The 21,184-nt window shown below is 52.4% G+C and overlaps 2 protein-coding genes across 2 annotated transcripts in view; one reads left to right on the top strand and one right to left on the bottom strand.

Moving 5' to 3' along the window:
• OSGEPL1 (O-sialoglycoprotein endopeptidase like 1) overlaps positions 1-21,184 on the bottom strand; it is a 187,204-nt gene that overhangs the window by 151,960 nt on the left and 14,060 nt on the right. The window lies entirely within an intron of this gene.
• The window catches only part of ANKAR (ankyrin and armadillo repeat containing), a 37,526-nt gene that overhangs the window by 11,806 nt on the left and 4,536 nt on the right, over positions 1-21,184 (top strand). The window contains exons 6-20 of the mRNA XM_084892411.1: positions 35-215; positions 2,333-2,552; positions 4,341-4,373; positions 5,502-5,703; positions 5,875-6,083; positions 8,677-8,781; positions 9,837-10,078; positions 11,098-11,266; positions 12,088-12,329; positions 12,893-13,046; positions 13,550-13,711; positions 14,842-14,948; positions 16,885-17,007; positions 19,137-19,295; positions 20,345-20,462. Coding sequence (XP_084748537.1) covers positions 35-215; positions 2,333-2,552; positions 4,341-4,373; positions 5,502-5,703; positions 5,875-6,083; positions 8,677-8,781; positions 9,837-10,078; positions 11,098-11,266; positions 12,088-12,329; positions 12,893-13,046; positions 13,550-13,711; positions 14,842-14,948; positions 16,885-17,007; positions 19,137-19,295; positions 20,345-20,462 — 2,426 coding nt within the window. The remainder of the gene's footprint in view (positions 1-34; positions 216-2,332; positions 2,553-4,340; positions 4,374-5,501; positions 5,704-5,874; positions 6,084-8,676; positions 8,782-9,836; positions 10,079-11,097; positions 11,267-12,087; positions 12,330-12,892; positions 13,047-13,549; positions 13,712-14,841; positions 14,949-16,884; positions 17,008-19,136; positions 19,296-20,344; positions 20,463-21,184) is intronic.

Genomic DNA, 21,184 nt, shown 5'->3' with positions numbered 1-21,184 from the left:
AGGAAAACTTGCCTTTCTAACCTTTTTCCAACAGCTACTACGTGATCTGTTTCGAACTGGAGACGTTCTACCAGCAGCTGTACAAGACGCAGTGGTGGGGAGCCATCAACGAGATCATGAACAACCTGCGGCCCAAGCGGCTCCCGCTGACGGACACCCAGCTGCACGAACAGTTTAAGAAGAAGTTTGGCTTCAAGAAAGCGATGAAGTGCAAGGTGTGTGGGTACGGCCACATAGCTTCGTGCAGGAAGTTATGTGTCACAGTCCAGCGTCTGCTCAAATGTTACCTCCGGGTCAAACAGAGGTCACGTAACGTTCCCTGTACGGAATGAGGATTCCACGTGTTACCCCCCAGAAAGCCCCGGGTTGTACACTTCCGGCAAGACTACCACGCAGCCTGTTCACGGACTGGATTGTGATTAATATTAATATTAATATTAATATTAATAACTCCGAGATCGCGGGAGACTCAGACCTGCCTCACCTTGAGACGCATCCAAGCACCTCCTGGTGACTGGTCATTCGGTCATTATGGCATTATGGCCATTGGCCTTTATAATATAGATTAGAGGACCGGTGCATGAAATTCGTGTACGGGATGGGGCGGGTGTCCCTCAGCCCAGCCTGCACCCTCTCCAATCTGGGACCCCCTGGGGGATGTTCGACTGCCGGACATCCCTCTCAATTCAGGACTGCTGGCTCCTAACCACTTTTCTGCCAGCCTGATGGACACCTAACTGCTCCCCTGCTGGCCTGATCGCCCCCATCTGCCCTCCCCTGCCAGCCCAATGGCCCCCAACCGCCCTCCCCTGCTGGCCATCTTGTGGCTGTGTGAGGGCATCGCACGAGGATGCGAGAGCCACCTAGGCTGGATGGCTAATATTTATTAAGTGCTAATTTTGTATGCCAGGCACTATTATAAATCCTTTCGACAAACTCTTTCAAGGTGCCAGTCGTCTGGTCACCACTCCTGTTTTACAAATGGGAAATGTGAGGTGCAGCCAGCTAGGGAGTGTCCCATCGCTCACACCTGGTGGAGCCTGCTCCCCCTGGGAACTGAACCCCAAGGCGCAAACCCAGCGTCCTGACCGGGACCCTGCACCTGCGTCAGCAGGGCGTCTCAGCTGGTGTCTCAGCTGGGGAGCTCACCGCCTCCAAAGAATGCACGGGCACTTAAATCAAGTGTTTCTTTGTTTTACTGTCTATACATTAAAAAAAAAAATTAATAGCCTGTTAGTTCAACTTTAAACTAGTAAGTAGTTGGAATGTCTCAAAGAAAAGTGTGACTGGCTGTGTGCCTCGGTGGTTGAGTGCTAACCTAGGAACCAGGAGGTTGGGGTTTGATTTCCGGTCAGGGCACAGGCCCGGGTGGTGGCCTCCATCCCCAGGGTGGAGTGTGCAGGAGGCAGCCGATCCGTGATTCTCTCATCATGGGTGTTTCTATCTCTCTCTCCCTCTCCTTTCCCCTCTGAAATTAATTTAAAAATATTTTTTTTTAAAGTGTGACATTTTTACCTCTTCATTTTAAGACCTAGAGAAACTGAATTTCCTTTCTTTCTTTCTTTCTTTCTTCCTTCCTTCCTTCCTTCCTTCCTTCCTTCCTTTCTTTCTTTGTTTCTTTCTTTTTTAGGATTCATCATGTTTATTGTTCTAAGGCTTCTGTAGCTGTAGATAGCTGTAGATTTTGAGTTTTGAAACTTCTACATTAGAATGATATTCTTAAATCAGAGAAGGAACCCAATGATCTCCCTTTGCTTTTAAAGTATTTCAGAAAGGTATTTGTCCACCATATTTTGCTTTTCTCTAAAGAAGAAGGACCTGCAACCTCTCCCTAAAGAAAAGGGGGGGAGGGGGTGTAGATGGACTTCCCAAAAATAAGGTTTCGTGTTCTCGCTGTCTCTCTGGGAGCTCTAGCAGCGGGTCACCGCCCAGAGGGACACGCCCCACGGGGTCCCGGTGGGACTTCGCTGGCGCTGAGCACAGGGAGGGAGGTGTTAGCTGGAGCTGAGCACAGGGAGGTGGGTGTTAGCTGGTGCTGAGCGCAGGGAGGGGAGGTGTTAGCTGGTGCTGAGCACAGGGAGGTGGGTGTGAGCTGATGCTGAGCACAGGGAGGTGGGTGTTAGCTGATGCTGAGTGCAGGGAGGGGAGGTGTTAGCTGGAGCTGAGCACAGGGAGGTGGGTGTTAGCTGGCGCTGAGCGCAGGGAGGAGAGGTGTTAGCTGGCACTGATCGCAGGGAGGAGAGGTGTTAGCTGGCGCTGAGCACAGGGAGGTGGGTGTGAGCTGGCGCTGCCCGGCCTCCCTCGCTGACTCGGCCTCTCGGGCTGTCCGCAGAGCATCCCCTTCGGCATGAAGTCCGCGGTGGAGAAAGGCCTGTCCGCCGTCTTCCACACGTTCAGCCGCAAGACCTCCAGCTCCACCATCAACGTGTTCGACGAGGCTGGCTACGCCATCTTCCACCACGCCGCCCTGCACAACCGCGTGCCCATCATCTGCCAGCTGTGCAAGGCCAACTTCAACGTCAACCAGCGGCGCTTCATCATGTTCAGCCAAGGTGCCCCGCCACTACCGACCAGCGGGCTCTCCAACCCTTACTCAGCGCTCAGAGCGCATGGCGGGCCCGCAGGCCTGGCACAGGGCTTGGCATCGACCGAGGAACCAGGAGTCAGGGTTCGATTCCCGGTCAGGGCACATGCCTGGGTTGCAAGTTCCATCCCCAGTGGGGGGCGTGCAGGAGGCAGCCAATCCATGATTCTCTCTCATCATGGATGTTTTATCTCTCCCTCCCTCTCTCTTGCTCTCATTCTCAAAATCAATAACATATTAAAAGAGAGAGAAAAAAAAAGAGAGAGAGAGAATTCATGTGGCTTTTAGAGCAAGACTACCATGTGGTGTTGGTGCCCCGAGTGGCATTTCTGTCCCATTTCACTCAGAGGGGGTCCCTGGGGATGACATGCTGCTCTCTTCCTGTTGTGACCGGTCTGCCCTGTCTCCCTCACTTGGATGTCAGCTCCACAAATGGGCGACAATTTGGGTCGCTTGCTGGCCATGGTGCCCAGGGCCCGGCAGGCAGCCTGGCCTGGTGGCTGCTGGGAAATCCTTGCTGAGTGGATGTCTAGGTGCCGGCGGGCAGGGCGGCGTTTGAGCATCGCTGGCCTACAGACAGCGACACGGCGGGGTCAGAGGTCAGGGAGGGCACGGAGACCGAGCGGAGCACCCGGCGCCTATGCCAGGGCTCTCCGCCGGGGCGGTGTCTCCTCCCGACCCGAGCTTACGGCACATTTACAGCCAGCCTGTCCGCCAGCGCGATGACTTTTAGGGTCGTGACCCTTTGGAGGCTATGCCTGGGTAAACTCTGAAGAGTGATTTTCCCAGTTGTTTGCATGTTCTTTGGAATATATTGAACCCAAGTGGAGAGGAGGGAAGTGGACCCTGCAGGGAGGCCCTGGGCCGCTGAGGGGAGGTGGGGGGATGGAGGGGCTGGGGGGCACTGGGGTGGCTGGTGCATTGCTGCTGCCGAGGTTTCCATGTCAGCCGGCTCTGGGCCAGCTGTGTTCCTCCCGCACTCGCCACACGAGACATTCTGCTTTCAGCCTGCTGACTAAGAGTTCTGTGCTCTCTGGCTCTAATCGAAATGCTTTGATAGTACGATGCCTCTATTACTCAGTTAAAATACTCCATCTTCGTTTAAAAAAAAAAAAAGCTCCAATTCAGTCCCATTCAAATGCAACGGGTAGTTATTCTTCATAGATGTGTGTGTTTTAAGTCTTTTGGGTGTGAAGAAAAAAATGCTGACAGATTGGAGCCTCTCATTCATCCGTGACTGTCCACTGGCTGGGAGTGGGCAGTTCTCTTTTTAAATGTATTTTTAATGATTTCAGAGAGGAAGGGAGAGGGGAGAGAGAGCATCGATGATGAGAGAGAACCATGGATCGGCTGCCCCCTGCACGCCCCACACTGGGGATGGAGCCCACACCCGGGGCCTGTGCCCTGACCGGGAATGGAGCCGTGACCTGGTTCCTAGGTCGATGCTCACCCACGGAGCCACGCCGGCCGGCTGGGTAGGCGTTGAAGTAGGTGGAGCAATGCTGCCCACGCCTCTGTTACTGCCCAGCACACACTGCCTCCGCGGGGCGTCTGGCCCCCACGGGAGGGGCAGCAGCTTGTCATGTGCCCACAGAATGGCCCGGCGCCTGACCCGCGGCTACCCCAGTCCCGTCCCCCCTCCCCCGGGTCCGAGCATCGTCTCTCTGTCCTCGTCCATGCGCGTCCGTTTGGGCTGATTTAGGAAGCTGCTCGATAGTAATCATCCCGTTCCTATGTGTGTTTCCTTTCCAAACAGAGTCAAAAACGGATGCAAGGAGAGAAAGAAACGGTAAGACAGACGTAGGATGCCTGGTGCCTTTTAGAACGTGACTGCGTTTGTTAAAACTTGCCGGAGGCCGTGGTCCCCACCGCGCTCCTCGCACGCGGATGTCACGGGACGTGTCCGTGCCCGCTCTGGGATGCCCGCTCCTCCCGGCTCTGTGTTCACACTCCGGCGGTTTTTTTCTGTGTTCACACTCCGGCGGTTTTTTCTGTGTTCACACTCCGGCGGTTTTTTCTGTGTTCACACTCCGGCGGTTTTTTCTGTGTTCACACTCCCGGCGGTTTTTTCTGTGTTCACACTCCCGGCGGTTTTTTCTGTGTTCACACTCCGGCGGTTTTTTCTGTGTTCACACTCCGGCGGTTTTTTCTGTGTTCACACTCCCGGCTCTGGGATGCCCGCTCTGGGATGCCCGCTCCTCCCGGTTCTGTGTTCACACTCCCGGCGGTTTCTAACCGTGAAATGCGCAGTCACCTCTGCGTGTTTTCACAGAATCAGACCCAAGAGTCGTTTTTGTGCCTTAAACAGGCCTAGCCCGCTCCATGGTGTTTAGCCGTGCGGCCCTCCAGTGACAGGGACCCCTGAGGCAGGACACTGGAACACCCGAGGGAGGCCCTATGGGAGAGCGGGGGCTGGGGGTGGAGGCGGAAGACAGGGGGGGGTGGTGCCGCAGGAGCCGAGGACAGGACGGGAGTCAGAGAGGAAGATATGTCCGTTTTACCCTCGGGAGGGGAGACGGGAATTGACCAACACCCATGGGACCTGGGGTCAGGGAGGCCTTTTGAAGCAAATGGAAAATAAACGAGAAATAGCTTGTTTTGTCACCAACACTATTGACCACATTGACCCAATTTTAACGCTTCAATATCCTCCACGATGCTTCTCCCTAACTTTACGGAAGTTCCGCTTTCGAAGGGCCTGGCAGCCCTGGTTAAACAAGGGAATGTAGACTCCCCCACAGCCATGTTCTCCATGCCCATCGCAAAGCTGGTACCCACACGGCGAAGCTCTGTGGCTGGGCACCAGCACGGCCTGTTCCCAGGCTGTGGGCTCCGGCCCCGAAGGCGCTGCCCATCCATTTGCCCGTCCGCCCGCCCGTCCGCCCAGGCCCCACCGTCCGTTTGCCCGTCCGCCCAGGTCCCACGCCTCTGCACCTGGCCGCGCAGGCCTGCTCCCTGGAGTCCACCACCTGCCTCCTCGCCTTCAAAGCCGACCACACGCTCGCCGAGAAGAGGGGCTGGATGCCTATCCACTTCGCCGCTTTCTACGACAACATCTGCATCATCATCATCCTCTGCCGGAAGGACCCCAGCCTGCTGGAGGCCGAGGCCACGGCTGAGTAAGTCCCCGGGGCCTGCGACGCGCAGCCTCCTGCTGGCCGCCCGCGGCCCGCGGCCCAGAGAGCGGGTGGCGTCTAAGCCGGACCCCGCCACGGCCGCCGGGCGAGCCTGACAGGAAGGGGACGCGGCTTTCCGTGTGCTCCGCCACCACCCGCGTCTCCGGGTCTCAGGAACCAGTGCACGCCGCTGCTGCTCGCGGCCACGTCGGGGGCGCTGGACACCATCAAGTACCTGTTCTCGCTCGGGGCCAACTGGAGGAAGACGGACAGCAAGGGCAACAACATCATCCACCTGTCCGTGCTCACCTTCCACACCGAGGTCCTCAAGCACATCATCGAGCTGCACCTCCCGGACCTCCCGGTGTGGAAGACGCTGGTGGGTGAGTACGGAACACGCCGGCTCCTTACAACAAACGGGAGGCGCGGTGCACGGAATCCGTGCGGTGGGGTCCCCCCGCCCGGCCTCCCCGCCTCCCCGCCTCCTCTTCCCTCACTCCCTCAGCACCCTGCCCCCGCCGCTGGTCGCCTGCTATGTTCTGCACCACCCCCTGGTGGTCAGCACACATCATCGCAAATGATCAAATTCATGCTTTCCCCGTCGAACTCTCCAGTGGACAATTTGCATATTAGCCTTTTATATAGAGAGAGGTTCTATTATTCAAGTTAGTTAGTGATACTCTGAGATGGGGCAAATCAAATGCAGAAATGCATGCGTTGTGCTTTAAATTTGTAAAAACCGTGAAAGCCCTGGTGTGGCTCAGTGGAGAGAACATCGGCCTGCAGAAGGAAGGGTCCTGGGTTTGTTTCCGGTCAAGGGCATGTTCCTTGCTTGCAGGCTCCTCCCTGGCCCCAGCCCTGGACAGGGCACATGCAGGAGGCAACCAATCGATGTGTTTCTCTCACATCGATGTTTCTGTCTGTCTTTCCCTCTCTCTTCCACTCTCTCTAAAAATCAAGGGGAAAATATTTTTGGGTGAGGATTAAAATAAATAAATACATAAATACATAAAATACATGCAAACATAAATAAAAAATAAAAACCATGAAATAAAACATGTTAAGTTAAAACCACAAATAAAAATAGCACCAAACTATATTTTTGTGTGTGGAAGAGTAGTTTTATTTCTAATTAAAGATAAGTAACCCAAGTAGGCTACATTTTACACAATTACATTTATTTTTTTTTAATATATATTTTATTGATATTTTACAGAGAGGAAGAGCGAGGGATAGAGTTAGAAACATCGAGGAGAGAGAATCATCGATCAGCTGCCTCTTGCACTCCCCTACTGGGGATGTGCCCGCAACCAACTACATGCCCTTGACCAGAATCGAACCTGGGACCTTTCAGGTCAGAGGCCGATGCTCTATCCACTGAGCCAAACCGGTTTTGGCCAATTACATTTATTTTTATGTCCCAATTTTCTCCAAAAGCCCAACCATCTTCTTCTCCATCAATAAAGCAAATTAAAAAAGGAAAGGAAAGAGGGAGGAAATTGAAGTTTGAGTGGAAAAAATTCCCTCCAATTCATTCCTCATTCCTCATTTTAGAGACAGACTCAGTAACATTTTCCCTTACCATGGGATACATGTTTTGTGAGTTTTGTCCAAATGTGTACTCGATCCATCCAGAAACATCATGAAGGTGAGAGGGCTAGTAATCCAAATGAATGCACCCATCCAGTTTTACTCCTCCCCTCTAAACGTGCCTGGAGGTTAAATGAAAATAGCACCAGCAGCAGCAAACATGCATTCTGGAGGAAACAGGAAAGGACGCAGCGGAAATAAGGTATTTAGGGAAGCCGTAGGCCGTAGCTGGCCGGGGGAACCCAGCCAGGCCAGCAGCGGGAGCATGGAGTGCCCGGGCCCCCACCCTCCCTGGGCTCAGGACTGGGGTGCTGGTCAGCAGGGCCCCTCCCCCGGCCCCCCGGGGAGGACCCCACGCCGCCCAGCAGGGCCTGCTGCCCACGCGCAGGAGCTGGGAGCTGAGCCACGAGGAGAGCCCATGGAATGTCAAACGTGACAGCGAAGGCTCGTCCGGGAATGGACACTGCGCCCACGCCAAGGGGGAGATGGGGAACCCTCAAAGGTCCAAAGAAAGCTGAGCTGCAGGTGAGCCGAGACCGGTTTGGCTCAATGGATAGAGCGTCGGTTGGGGACTGAAAGGTCCCGGGTTCGATTCTGGTCAAGGGCATGTATTATACCTTGGTTGCGGGCACATCCCCAGTAGGGGGTGTGCAAGAGGCGGCTAATCGATGACTCTCTCTGATCGATGTTTCTAGCTCTCTATCTCTCTCCCTTCCTCTCTGTACAAAATCAATAAAATATATTTAAAAAAAAGAAAGAAAGAAAGAAAGAAAGCTAAGCTGCAGGTGAAACAAAATAAGATTATTGCTCGGCCAGTGTGGCCAGGGGTTGAGCATTGACCTATGAACCAGGAGGTCACGGTTCGATTCCCGGTCAGGGCACAGGCCTGGGCTGTGGGATCCCCAGTGTGGGGCATGCAGGAGGCAACCGGTCCACGATTCTCTCTCATCGTTGATGAATCTGCCTCTCTCTCCCTCAAAGATCATGGGGTAGGTGATGTGTGGCACCTCACAGAAGGTCACACGCAGAGGGAATGTAACGGGTGCGATGGTGGTGACGGGGGAGATCCCGGTTCCTGGCTGCGCTTGGCCTCGGCAGACGCAGAGACCACCCATGCACTTCTTTTTATTTTTTTAATATATATATATATATTTTTTAATTGATTTTGTACAGAGAGGAAGGGAGAAAGATAGAGAGTTAGAAACATCGATGAGAGTCATTGATCAGCTGCCTCTTGCACACCCCCTACTGGGGATATGCCCGCAACCATGCCCTTGACCGGAATCGAACCCGGGACCCTTCAGTCCATTGAGCCAAACCGGTTTCGGCAACCCATGCACTTCTTTCTGTGAAGTTCTGACTTGCGTTGTTCTGTGACTCCGCCAGAGATGCTGCAGGGCGACAGCTACAAGCGGAAGATGATGGCCGTCATGGCCCTGGAGGTGGTCTGCCTGGCCAAGGAGGAGTACTGGCAGTGCATCCTGGACGCAGGTGAGGGAGGGTGTGAGCCGGCTGTGCCTTCCCTGCTTCCTGCTCGCTCTGTTCCACTCAGGGAGCCGCTCTGAGGTCTAGTGTTCACTTCCCGTGGACTCCGCACAGGATCCAATGACGACACAGATCCCGTTTCTCAAAAATGTGCAAGTTTAACCGTGACCGTAAATTACCCTCCTGCTGCTCCTACTTACCGCTCTGGTTTAGACATTATCTGTAGCCCGTATTTACCTAGTTTGTTTTTTAAATTAAAAGTTGTCTCTGTGGGCCCTAAGCAGTTTGGCTCAGTGGCAAGAGCGTCAGCCTGCAGACTGAAGGGTCCCAGGTTCAATTCTGGTCTGGGCCATGTACCTCTGTTGTGGGCACATCCCCGGTAGGTGTGCAGGAGGCAGCTGATCGATGCTTCTCTCTCATTGATGTTTCTGACTCTCTATCCTTCTCCCTTCCTCTCTGTAAAAAAGAAATTATATATGCGATCAGCACCCACTCCCCCGCACAGCAGCTCACAGAGTGGGTTCGTCCAGGATCGTCAGCTAAACTCAGTGCTTCAACGATGGCTGAGGGTTGGTTACCCATCTGAGATGTCTGTTCGTGTGCGTGGGAGGATTGAGTGTGTGAACAGTGAGAGCTCTCTGCACTGTAGACAAGGCAGAAAAGTGCACGTATGTAGTTTTCATGTATGTGTCAGTATGTTACAGAGTTGTCTGCTAATTGTTTACATGTCAGCGTTCATAAACATTATTTATTTATTTACTCATTTTAAAATATGTTTTTATTAATCTCAGAGGGGAAAGGAGAGAGAGAGGAAAAGAGAAGAATCAATGATGAGAGAGAATTATGGATCGGCTGCCTCCTGCACACCCTGCACTGGGGATTGAGCCCACAACCCAGGCATGTGCCCTTGGCTGGAATCGAACCTGGGACCCTTCAGTCCGCCGGCCCATGCTCAGCCACTGAGCCACACCAGCCAGGGCCATAAGCATTCCTTACACCTCAGGATGGTCCGCGGGCTCCGCATGGTCACAGAATAACCCGTGCTCCCCCATCTGCGGCAGGCACCGTCCCCGCCCTCATCAGCCTGCTGAAGGGCTCCAAGATAAAGCTGCAGTGCAAGACGGTGGGGCTGCTGAGCAACATCTCCACGCACGCCAGCGTGGTGCGCGCCATCGTGGAGGCGGGGGGCGTGCCGGCCCTCATCGGCCTGCTGGCCTCCGGCGAGCCCGAGCTGCACTCGCGCTGCGCCGTCATCCTGTACGACGTCGCGCGGCTGGAGAACACGGAGGGCATCGCCGCCTGCGTGAGTGCGGCGGGGCCTCCCCGACGGCCGGCCGGGCCCGCACAGAGGGCGCGGGGACCTGCGCTCCGCACACCGTCCCGCGGTCCGGCCCAGCGCCGCGGGGGCCCGGGGCCGGGGCCGGGGGAGGGCTCTCCCCTGGTCACCCCTCCACAAGCAGATGGCTCACAGGCAGAGCTGCCTCGCTGTCCCAAAAGCGGGGCTGCCTCCCTGGGTCTGATCTTCTTGAAAACTCTTGCATCATTTCTTTTCTCCATTTAAAATTGGGAAATTCTGCCCTAGTCGGTGATAGAGCATCGGCCTGCGGACTGAAGGGTCCCAGGTTCGTTTCCGGTCAAGGGCATGTGCCTTGGTTGCAGGCACATCCCCAGGAGGGGATGTGCAGGAGGCAGCTGATCGTTGTTTAACTCTCTATCCTAGGGGTGTCGAACTCAATCAGAGAAGGGGCCAAAATCTAAAATCCAGCCTAAATCGCGGGCCGAATGGTTTACTGAACAGTCATAAACTGACAATGTCATAAACTGACAGCGGAGTGCAGTGATGACAGCGCGGTGCGGGCCACATTGCAAGGCCTGGCGGGCTGGATTTGGCCCGCGGGCCTTGTGTTTGACACATGTGCTCTATCCCTTTCCCTTCCTCTCTGTAAAAATCAATAAAATACATTTAAAAATATAAAACATAATTAGGAAATTCTATTCACATTTAAAAACAACAGTGTATGTTGCACAGGTACAGTCGCCAGTCATGAGCGAAGGTCTCCTAATGGGCTCTGTCTTCAGTGGCCTCGCGCAGCTGCTCTGCCTTCTCGAGGTCTCAGTGTGACCGTGACCGTGACCCGGCAGCCTGGGCTCACTTCGGCCCGCGGGCAGCTGTTGATAGAACGGTCGCCTCTCCAGGAAAGCCCGTGTTCTCAGCACCGTGCACTGTCCCCCGGGCCGCACAGGCGGCAGGTGCAGGCGTGCGGCTCTCGGCGCGGGCCTCCTCCCCGGGAGTGCCTTGTAACCGGCCCTGTCCTCCTCCAGAACGGCATCCCCGCCCTGATCAACCTGCTCAAGCTGGACATCGAGAACGTGCTGGTGAACGTGATGCACTGCATCCGGGTCCTGTGCATCGGCAACGAGAGCAACCAGCGGGCGGTGCGGGACCACGGGGGCATCCAGCACCTCATCATGTTCCTGCACTCCAGCTCGGGTGAGCCTGTCCGCGCGTACTGTCGTCTCAGTGTGTCTGTGTTCGCGTCAGAGAGGAGGGAGAGGGAGAGGGGGAGGGGGAGGGGAGGGGGGGAGGGGGAGGGGGAGGGGGAGGGGGAGGGGAGGGGGAATGGGAGGGGGAGGGGGAAGGGGAGGGGGAGGGGAGAGGGGGAGGGGGAGGGGGAGGGAGAGGGAGAGGGAGAGGGGGAGGGAGAGGGTGTCTGTGTTTGCGTCAGAGAGGAGGGAGAGGGGGAGGAGGAGGGGGAGGGGGAGGGGGGGAGGGGGAGGGGGAGGGGGAGGGGAGAGGGGGAGGGGGAGGGGGAGGGGGAGGGGGAGGGGGAGAAACACCAATGGTGAGAGGGAACCATGGATCCGCTGCCACTGGGGATGGAGCCTGCAACCCGGGACTGTGCCCTGACCGGGAATCAAACCCTGGCCTCCTGGGTCAGAGGTCAACACTCAGCCCCTGAGCCCCGCCAGCGGGCCACATACACTGTACGCATTTGACTTTACAATAGACGAAGCTAACCTGCTGTATCTTTTTTATATATATATATATATATTTTCCACAGAGAGGAAGGGAGAGGGATGGAGAGCTAGAAATGTCGATGAGAGAGAAACATCGACCAGCTGCTTCCTGCACACCCCCCACCAGGGATATGCCCGCAACCAAGGTACATGCCCTTGAGCAGAATCAAACCCGGGACCTTTTAGTCCACAGACCGATGCTCTCTCCACTGAGCCACACCGGTGTCGGCGTGCTGTGTCTTTAAGTCTTGCCTTTGAAGAGCCGCAGTTGACTGGCTCTCGAATGCCCCGCAGACCTGCTGAAGGCCGTGGCCTCGGCCACCATCGCCGAGGTGGCCCGCGACAACAAGGACGTGCAGAACGCGGTGGCGGCCGAGGGCGCCATCCCGCCGCTGGTGGCCCTGTTCAAGGGGAAGCAGCTGAACGTGCAGGTGAAGGGCGCCATGGCCGTGGAGTCCCTGGCCAGCTACAACCCGTCCATCCAGAGGGCGTTCCTGGAATACTCCCTGAGCAAATACCTCTTGAAGCTCCTCAAGGTAGGAACGGGGGGGACCGGCATCCTTTTTCTTAGCCAGCGCGTTCACTGCTGACTCTGGCTCAGGGCGGAGAGCACTGTAACCGATCCTAGAATGAACGACTTCTAAAACGGGGTATTCCCGCCCGCCGGCATGGCTCAATGGCTGGACATCGACCTCTGAACCAGGGGTCACAGTTCGATGTCCAGTCAAGGCACATGACCGGGTTGTAGTCTTGACCCCCAGTGAGGGCATGCAAAAGGCAGCTGATCAATCTCTCTCTCTCTGTGTCTTTCTTTCTCTTTCTCTCTCTCTTTCTCTCTGGAATCAATAAAAAAAAAATACATTAAAACAGCTCAGTGATTGAGCGACCTATGAACCAGGAGGTCACGGTTCGATTCCTGGTCAGGGCACAGGCCGGGATTGTGGGGTCCATTCCTAATGGGGGCGTGCAATGACTCTCATTGATGTTTCTATCTCTCCCTCTCCCTTCCTCTCTGAAATCAGTAAGAATATATATAAAAGCAGGCTCTCCCTGCAGTGTTAATGCACGCTCACTGCACGAGCGCCTTCTCTTTGAACAGGCCTTTCAGCTGGACGTGAAGGAGCAGGGGGCCGTGGCTCTGTGGGCCTTGGCGGGACAGACGCTGAAGCAGCAGAAGTACATGGCCGAGCAGATCGGCTACAACTTCATCATCAACATGCTCCTGTCGCCGTCGGCCAAGATGCAGTACGTCGGTGAGTCGTTCTCCAGGTGGAGCTCAGCCCGCGTGGCACTGGGCTCAGACGAGCTGCCTGCTTTCTCACTTTATTCTAAAATATATTCCTATTGATTTTATGTATTTCAGAGAGGAAAGGAGAAGGAGAGAGAGAGAAACATCAACGATGAGAGAGAATCATTGATCGGCTGCGTCCTGCAACCCAGGCATGTGCCCTGACCGGGAATCAAACCGGTGACCACCTGGTCCATATGTCGATGCTCAACCACCGAGTTACATTGGCTGGGCTACTTTATTTTTAAATATATTTGTAATGATTTCAGAGAGGAAGGGAGCGGGAGAGAGAGAGAAACATCAGTGATGAGGGAGTGATTGATCGGCTGCCTCCTGTACACGCCCTCCTGGGGATGGAGCCTGCGACCTGGGCCTGTGCTCTGCCCGGGATCGAACCGTGACCTCCGGGTTCACAGGTCAGGGCTTCCCCCTGAGCCCGCCGGCCGGGCCGCTGGCCTTCCTTTCCAGGAGGCGAGGCGGTCATCGCGCTGAGCAAGGACAGCCGGCTGCACCAGAACCAGATCTGCGAGGGCAACGGCATCGCGCCGCTGGTCCGGCTGCTAAGGATCAGCAAGCTCGCCGAGGGCACGCTGCTGAGCGTCATCCGCGCGGTGGGCTCCATGTGCATCGGTGCGTGAGCCCTCCCCGGCGTCCGAACACCGAGGCGCTCCCTCCCGCTGCGCCCGGCCGCTGGGGCCCAGGGCCATCCTCACGTGTAGACGTTGTTCTTTTCATTCTCCAGGACCTCACGAGTAAAAGCAGTGAGACTCCGTTTTTTGCACTCTGGTTAGAAACTTTAACCAGAATAGTTCCTCTCGTCATTTTGATAAGAACAAACTGTAGCTTCGTAAGCTTAAGTACCGTGCACATCATAATTCTTCAGTAAATGACAGCTACTATTATCCTTGATAGTCTAGTACTGTGGTCGGCAAACTGCGGCTCGGGAGCCACATATGGCTCTTTGGCCCATTGAGTCTGGCTCTTCCACAAAATATGATGGCCTGGGCGAGTCTATTTTGAAGAAGTGGCATTAGAAGAAGTTTAAGTTTAAAAAATTTGGCTCTCAAAAGAAATTTCAATCGTCGTACTGTTGATATTTGACTCCGGTGACTAATGAGTTTGCCGACCACTGGTCTGGTATTCCTAATTTCGTTGTTTTGTGACTTGGGAAATTGTATCCGCTTCTCATAGTAAAATTTCCACTTCACTTTGCCTTTTACAAACTTCACGCAGGTAAATTGGTGAAGCTATGCCATTTCCTTTTGTCATTTACCGATCGTCTTCTTTTACAAGAGGACAAATCCACTTGTGTTTGTTTGCTTTTCGATAAGGTCAGATCCTCGAAGGGGACAGACAGCACCCCGGAGGCTGTGTCCAGGCCCTGAGCCAGGCGGGGGCTTTGGGACTCGGCCCGAGCCCCACGGCCATGCCCGGGAGGGGTCCCTTCCCGGGGGCTCTGGCTGTGTCCCCTCTTTGCTCAGGGCTATGAGCGCGTCTTTGGCCTCGAGAGAATCCCGTTTCCTCTCGGCGCGAACGCCTGCGCTTTCAGAAGGGCTGTGAGCTCCCTCTGGTCCCGGGGATCCATCCCACTGACGCCATCAGCTCTGACCCGGACCAGCCCCAGCCCCGTCAGAAGTCCTGTTTCCCGCAGGCCCGGAGCCGCCCCGCTCCACACCAGGCTGAGGGGGCAGCGCTGGGCTGTCAGCCAGGCACACGCCATTGCCGTGATGGAAAGACAGCTCGTTTTTGGGGTCTTCCAGGTGTGGCCCACACGAGCAACCCCACGAGCCAGCAGTTCGTGGTGGAGGAGAACGCCTTCCCGGTGCTGATGCACCTGCTGCGGAACCACCCGTCCCTGAGCATCAAGGTATGGCCGGGCGGGCAGGGCGCGTCCCGCGGGAAAAACGAACACCAGCGGGACCTTTTAAGACGGAGTGCTGTCATCTGCGAGGTCACGAGTACGATACAAATATTAGACTTTTAAACAAAATTCTAGAGGTTTTACGCTCAAAAAGTTGCTACAAAGACAGTAAGGTCTATTGAACGATTTCTTCAAAGTAGCAACGTCTGTGTCCTCCTCATCAAACACGCTTACTCCTCGTGTGGGATGAGTCACAGCGTTTCATCCTGCCCCCTCAGACACTGGTGCTAAAAACTGGGTGGGGGTCACAGGGATGTGGGGTGTCGGCAGCAAAATGTCTGTAAGTGAATCCTGCCGTTGCTATGCCAACGAAACAGCCCCACCTTCTGTTCCTCAAAGTAAACGTTGCCCAGGGCACTCCGGGCTGGTGAGGGTCCCCTCCTCCACTGACTTCCAGCAGACGCCTTTAGTGAAATGACAGTCACATCTGCTCCCGTCCTAACGCTCTGAAAGGCAGGACATCGATAGCTGGCCAGGCAGGAAATGGATAACAACCAAAAATACTTTTTTTTCTTCTTCAAAATTTGGTACGGTTTCTTTTGGAAATGAGAAAATAGAAATGACCAAAGAGAAAATATGTAAGTAAATATCACATCATTTCTCTTAGGGAATGTGTGTGTTATCAGAAGAGATGTTTTAAGTGATGTGGCTTTTCTGGCCATGAAAGAGATTATGTTTGTACTAGAGGCCCGATGCACGAAATTTGTGCAAGGGGCTCGGCCCTCCCAGCCCGGGCTTTGTCCAGAAGGTGATCCGGAAGGATGTCTGGAAGGACACCCGGAAGGTTTTTCAGCTGTCCAGTCTAATTAGCATGTTACTCTTTTATTATTTTAGGCGGGAGTTGAATTAGGGAAGAGGAGGAAGGAGCACAAACTAGCCATGTTTTTGGCTTGAATTATAGTAAAAATTACACTGATTTTAAAGTACCAGTACATTTCATAAGACTATGGAAAATGCCACATAAAATGCATTTTTATTTTTGAACATGCGTTTTCATGGCAAAAGAGTTTTTACATCGGTGGCACCTACCTATCATTCAGTATAGATTTTCAATGAGTTCTTAAAACTTGTTAAAACAGAACACTTCAATACTTTCCCACAAATAAAATTCTATAGTAACCAAAATACTTCTGTAATAGTCATGCTTTTCAAACCCGTAACATTTTTCATAGAAATGCATAGTGTAGTTCCTAAAAGCATAATCACTGCATCTAGCAGTACCCATGGTTCCTTCACAGGGTGTTCAAATCAGGACCCCAGAAACAGAGGGCTAACCCTCAGCGCTCCTCCGCAGGCTCCGCCTAACTCACAGGTGCCCACAAAGGCTTACAATGCACAGGCCGGTGTCTAGTAAGCAGTTCAAAACAGCTTTAACACATGCCAGGAAATTTATTCATTTTTAAAATATATTTTCATTGATTTCAGAGAGGAAGGAAGAGGGAGAGAGAGAGAAGCATCAATGATGAGAGAAAATCATGGATGGGCTGCCTCCTGTACACCACCTACTGAGGATTGAGCCCACAACCTGGGCGAGTGCCCTGACCGGGAAGTGAACCATGGCCTCCTGGTTCATACGTCAACGCTCAACTACTGAGCCACGCAGGCCGGGCCCGGGCCAGGAAATTTTTTTTTTTTAATTCAGATCAAGAAGGGTTACACCTGTGCCCAGCACACACAGGCAGGGTCTTTCCCCAGCTGTTCAAAAACCGTAAGGGGTGTTCCTGCAGAAGTTGTAAGTGCCACTCTACCTGCCAGGGAGAGAACTGGAATCCATGGGTGGTACGGTATCTTCGCATTGCTACCTCCCTTGTCAATGTCTGCACAGTAAAAAGTGCCTTTGGTAAGCCCTGCTGGGAAGTAACCTCTGGAACCACGCGTCCAGGTGGAGGTGGCCTTCTCCTTGGCCTGCATTGTCCTGAGGAATAAGCTGCTGCAGAAGGAACTGAAGGAGAGCGAAGGCTTCAAGTACGCGGACGTCCTCTTCCTCCTGCATGCCCAAGACAAGGTAACCCTGGCAGGGCACTGGCAGTGGTCACGTCGGCTAAGGTAACCCCCTGGCAGAATATTAGCAGTGATCATGCCCAAGACAAGGTAACCCTGGCAGGGCACTGGCAGTGGTCACGTCGGCTAAGGTAACCCCCTGGCAGAATATTAGCAGTGATCATGCCCAAGACAAGGTAACCCTGGCAGGGCACTGGCAGTGGTCACGTCGGCTAAGGTAACCCCCTGGCAGAATATTAGCAGTGATCATGCCCAAGACAAGGTAACCCTGGCAGGGCACTGGCAGTGGTCACGTCGGCTAAGGTAACCCCCTGGCAGAATATTAGCAGTGATCATGCCTGGATAAGGTAACCCCTTGACAGAATATTAGGGGTCATTTAGAAGAAGGTTTTGAGACAATGTCCTCAAATGACTACCAGCTCTTCTTCCCGGCAGTGTTCAAGCACACTGCTTCAGAAACGTAGACTCTCTGGGAGCGCCTCGTTGGTATTGGTCGAATTATACCGTTCCATATTTTTCTCAGCACACTTTGTTTTTGAAAAGTAGCAGTGTTATGTGTTGGGTCAAGCCAAAGAGAACCACAACACCAAATCTCTTCTGTCCTGAAGGCATCAAATCTTTGACCTAATTTTATGGCCCGGCTCATCTGCTGCTTCTGCAGTATTCTACGATGGTGCTTCTCCACCTACGTGTGATGGAGGAATAGCTCCTCCCCACTGAGTTAATTAGATGTTAAAAAAAATTACACTTTGAAATAATTTTAGACTTTCAAAAAATTTGCAAATACTATGCTGAGTGTCCTCGGATGTCCTTCATCCCATTTCCCTGGTGCCAACCAGGAAGCGGACATGGGCACATTCCTGTGCACCGGTCTGCGGGCCTGATTAAACGTTGCCCCTTTTCTCACGAAGCCCCCAGGGGTCCCATGTCCCATCTCGTCATCGCCGTGTAGTCTCAGTCTCCTGCCGTCTGTGACGCTCAGTCCTGGGGTTTCAGGATTTCACGTCCTTCCCGATCAGGGCATTCCTGATAAGTCCAGGCCAGGTGTTCCGTAGACTGTCCCTCAAGTTCTCTGACGTTTTCTTATGATTAAACGGAGGCGACACCTGTTGGCCAGGACACCGTAGAAATGACGTGGTTTTCCTCACTCACCTGCCCAGGAGGTCCCGGGATGCGTCTTATGACTGGCAGGGTGCACATGGGGTGTGTAGGTAGAGTGGTGTGGATGAAGTTACTGTTTTTCCCTTTGTATTTAAGACCTATCTGGAGGGAGCCACGCAAATATGCTGCTTTGCCTTGTGCTTTTTCTCATCAGCTTTAGCACGCATGGATCAGCAGTGATTATGGTGGCATTCACCAAACGGTGATTTTTTTTTAATTCCCTCATTCTTCCACTGGTATTTAACTGCAAGAAAGAGCCATGTCTTTTATTTTTTAATACATTTTATTGATTTTTTACAGAGGAAGGGAGAAGGATAGAGAGTTAGAAACATCAATCAGCTCCTCCTGCATCCCTTCCACTGGGGATGTGCCTGCAACCAAGGTACATGCCCCCGACCAGAATCGAATCTGGGACCATTCAGTCCACAGGCTGACGCTCTATCCACTGAGCCAAACCAGTTTCGGCAAGAAGTAAATCATTTTTATTTAATTCCCTCCTAGAATACAATACAAAAGAATTTTACAAACAAGCTAATTTTAAGAGATGAGAATCATCCCACAACCCTTAACATGTACCAGATAGCCTGTTGTACAAGGGAAGTTTTGATTTATTAACTCCACTTTGAAATGCTGGAAATAAAATACACTAAAACAAAATAGTTGAGGGAAAATAAAATGTGGAGTTTCCTGTTACCATTTAGATATTCAGTTGCATAACCAGTAATCTAACATTCCCTTTAAAAATTATTTTTTCCTCTTTTCTTCTACATGATACCACAACCTAATTCTCTACTTTTTCTGTCTAATAACATCCTGGAGTAACTATTATTTATTCTCACCAATACATCGATGTCATATTTTACTCACAGAGGTGAGAATGCAATATGTTATAACCGGCAAGCGTGGAACCCTCTGACGGGGATACCATGGGGTGAAGTGGCTAAAGGTAACGTGTGTCTCTCCTGTTTCTAGGACATCCGCTTAAGAGCAGGCTATGCGCTAACCCTTTTCGCCTTCAATGACCTCTTCCAACAATATTTAATATTGGAAAATGGGATAATGACCCTCTCCATCTTTGAACCTTTCCTGGAATCCTCCATTGAAACGGAGAAGGCCATGGCAGCATTTCAGGTGTGACATTGGATGTTTACATGTCCATGAGGGTCGTTTCAGTGAGAATTTGAACATTAAGAAAACGTTTGGATCTGGAAAAATGTTTCCTGGTTTGTAAAATTCACAGTAGTTTTCACACCAACCCCTTTCACATCATTACACACACACACACACACACACACACACACACACATTATGAATTCTTCATTTATATGGAACTTTACAAGTTAGAATGGAAGGTTTGCCTTTATACATCATCTGATGTCAGACATCAGATAGTTGGGTGGATAGGCAGGTAGAGGTATTTAGCATCAGCTGTGCATGATAAGGAAATAGGCAGCAAAATGTGGTATTCAACACAAAAGTCCTACTGCAAAACCTTTAGCTGATCACACTGATGCTTCAACCCGTGACACTAGATGTATCTGGGTTCTTCTGTCTTATTCTCCCTCTTCCTCCTCCCTTCCCCCTTAAGATTTTTAGAAGAAGCATTTTATTTATCTGTCTATCTATCTATTGTTAATCCTCACCCAAGGATATTTTTCCATTGAATCTTTTTAGAGATAGTGGAAAAGAGGGGGGAGAGAGAGAGAGAGACATCAGTGTGTAAGAGACACATTGATTGGTTGCCTTCTGCACAAGTCCCAATCGAAGCCAGGGGTCTAGCCTGCAACAAGGTGCATGCCCTTGACCAGAATCAAACCCAGGATCCTTCAGTTTCCAGGCTGATGCTCTATCTACTAGCCAAACCGGCTAGGGCAAGAAGTTTTCCATATGAACCCTACTTCAAGGATATAAGTTACAAACACTGTGGAAGAATTCTATGGCCTCCCATGGTCACTAAAATGACCAGATAGGGCAAGGACTCTAACTCCTCCTCCTGCCTCTTGCTTCTTTCCCTTCCCCCCCATGGCCCCCACTTTTTTTTTAGTCAATCATACCAAATTACTCCTCTTACCTTCCTGAGATCACCAAATCAATCCGTCAATCAATGCATCGGTAAAAGCTTAATCAGCGAGGCTGAGTAGAAGATGCTCAGTGATCCTTTGCTTCTTCTTTGTTTGTAGATTATTATATTAGCCAAAGTCATTATAGATGTGGACCACATCACTTTGTACTTAAGAGGAGTTACTATTCTGATTGACAGTCTGTATTCACTTCAGTCCACCACGCTTGTCCTGACAGGTAAGAAGTAACTAGCATCTCACTGTAGCCGCATCAAACTAGTTGCACAAACATGTTTTTGTAGCCTGAGCGAGAGTAAATGAATCACCCGACACTCCGTCACGCAGCCGGAAGCCCGGGTCCACGGGGGGAAATGCCGGTCTAGTCTGCACCCCAAAGAGAAGCATGGACTCTGAACGCGGCCTTTTGGATTTAACTGCTTTTTCAAACCCGTAATTGTTTTTTCCAGAACACAAAATGAGAATTCAACTGCAAGCTACCAACAAGAGAATGTACACGCTGACTCATAGCAGATTCATGCTGATACACCCGTGTCTGGCTTCCTTTTGATCAAGGGCACATGTTCTGCTCACAGGGAAAGGTTCCCTACACTGACCTGTAGTATCGCAGGACAGGTGGCCCCAGAGAGTGCCTGACACCATGCTAGCCATGTGACTGTATCGAGTCCAGATTGAACTCCCCGGGTGATCAATAAGCAGTCATTGACTTCATATGTCACCCCCAACATGACATGAAACAGAGGCCGAATCACAGCCCGATGGAGGAACTACTGCCCCAAATACATACATACATACATACATACATACATACATAAGGTATTTGCTCCTTGGCTGAAATGGGCCACTCGACAGCAGCCCAGGAGCTGTCCTGGGAAGAAACCCTCGGGCTTTCAGATGCCCCCTCTCTCACTAACCTGCTTCCCTTGTACTGTTGGTGACAGA

This window comes from Pipistrellus hanaki, assembly GCF_964339955.1.
Source record: "Pipistrellus hanaki genome assembly, chromosome: 8".
NCBI lineage: Eukaryota > Metazoa > Chordata > Mammalia > Chiroptera > Vespertilionidae > Pipistrellus > Pipistrellus hanaki.
This window is presented reverse-complemented; position numbering and strand designations above follow the sequence as displayed.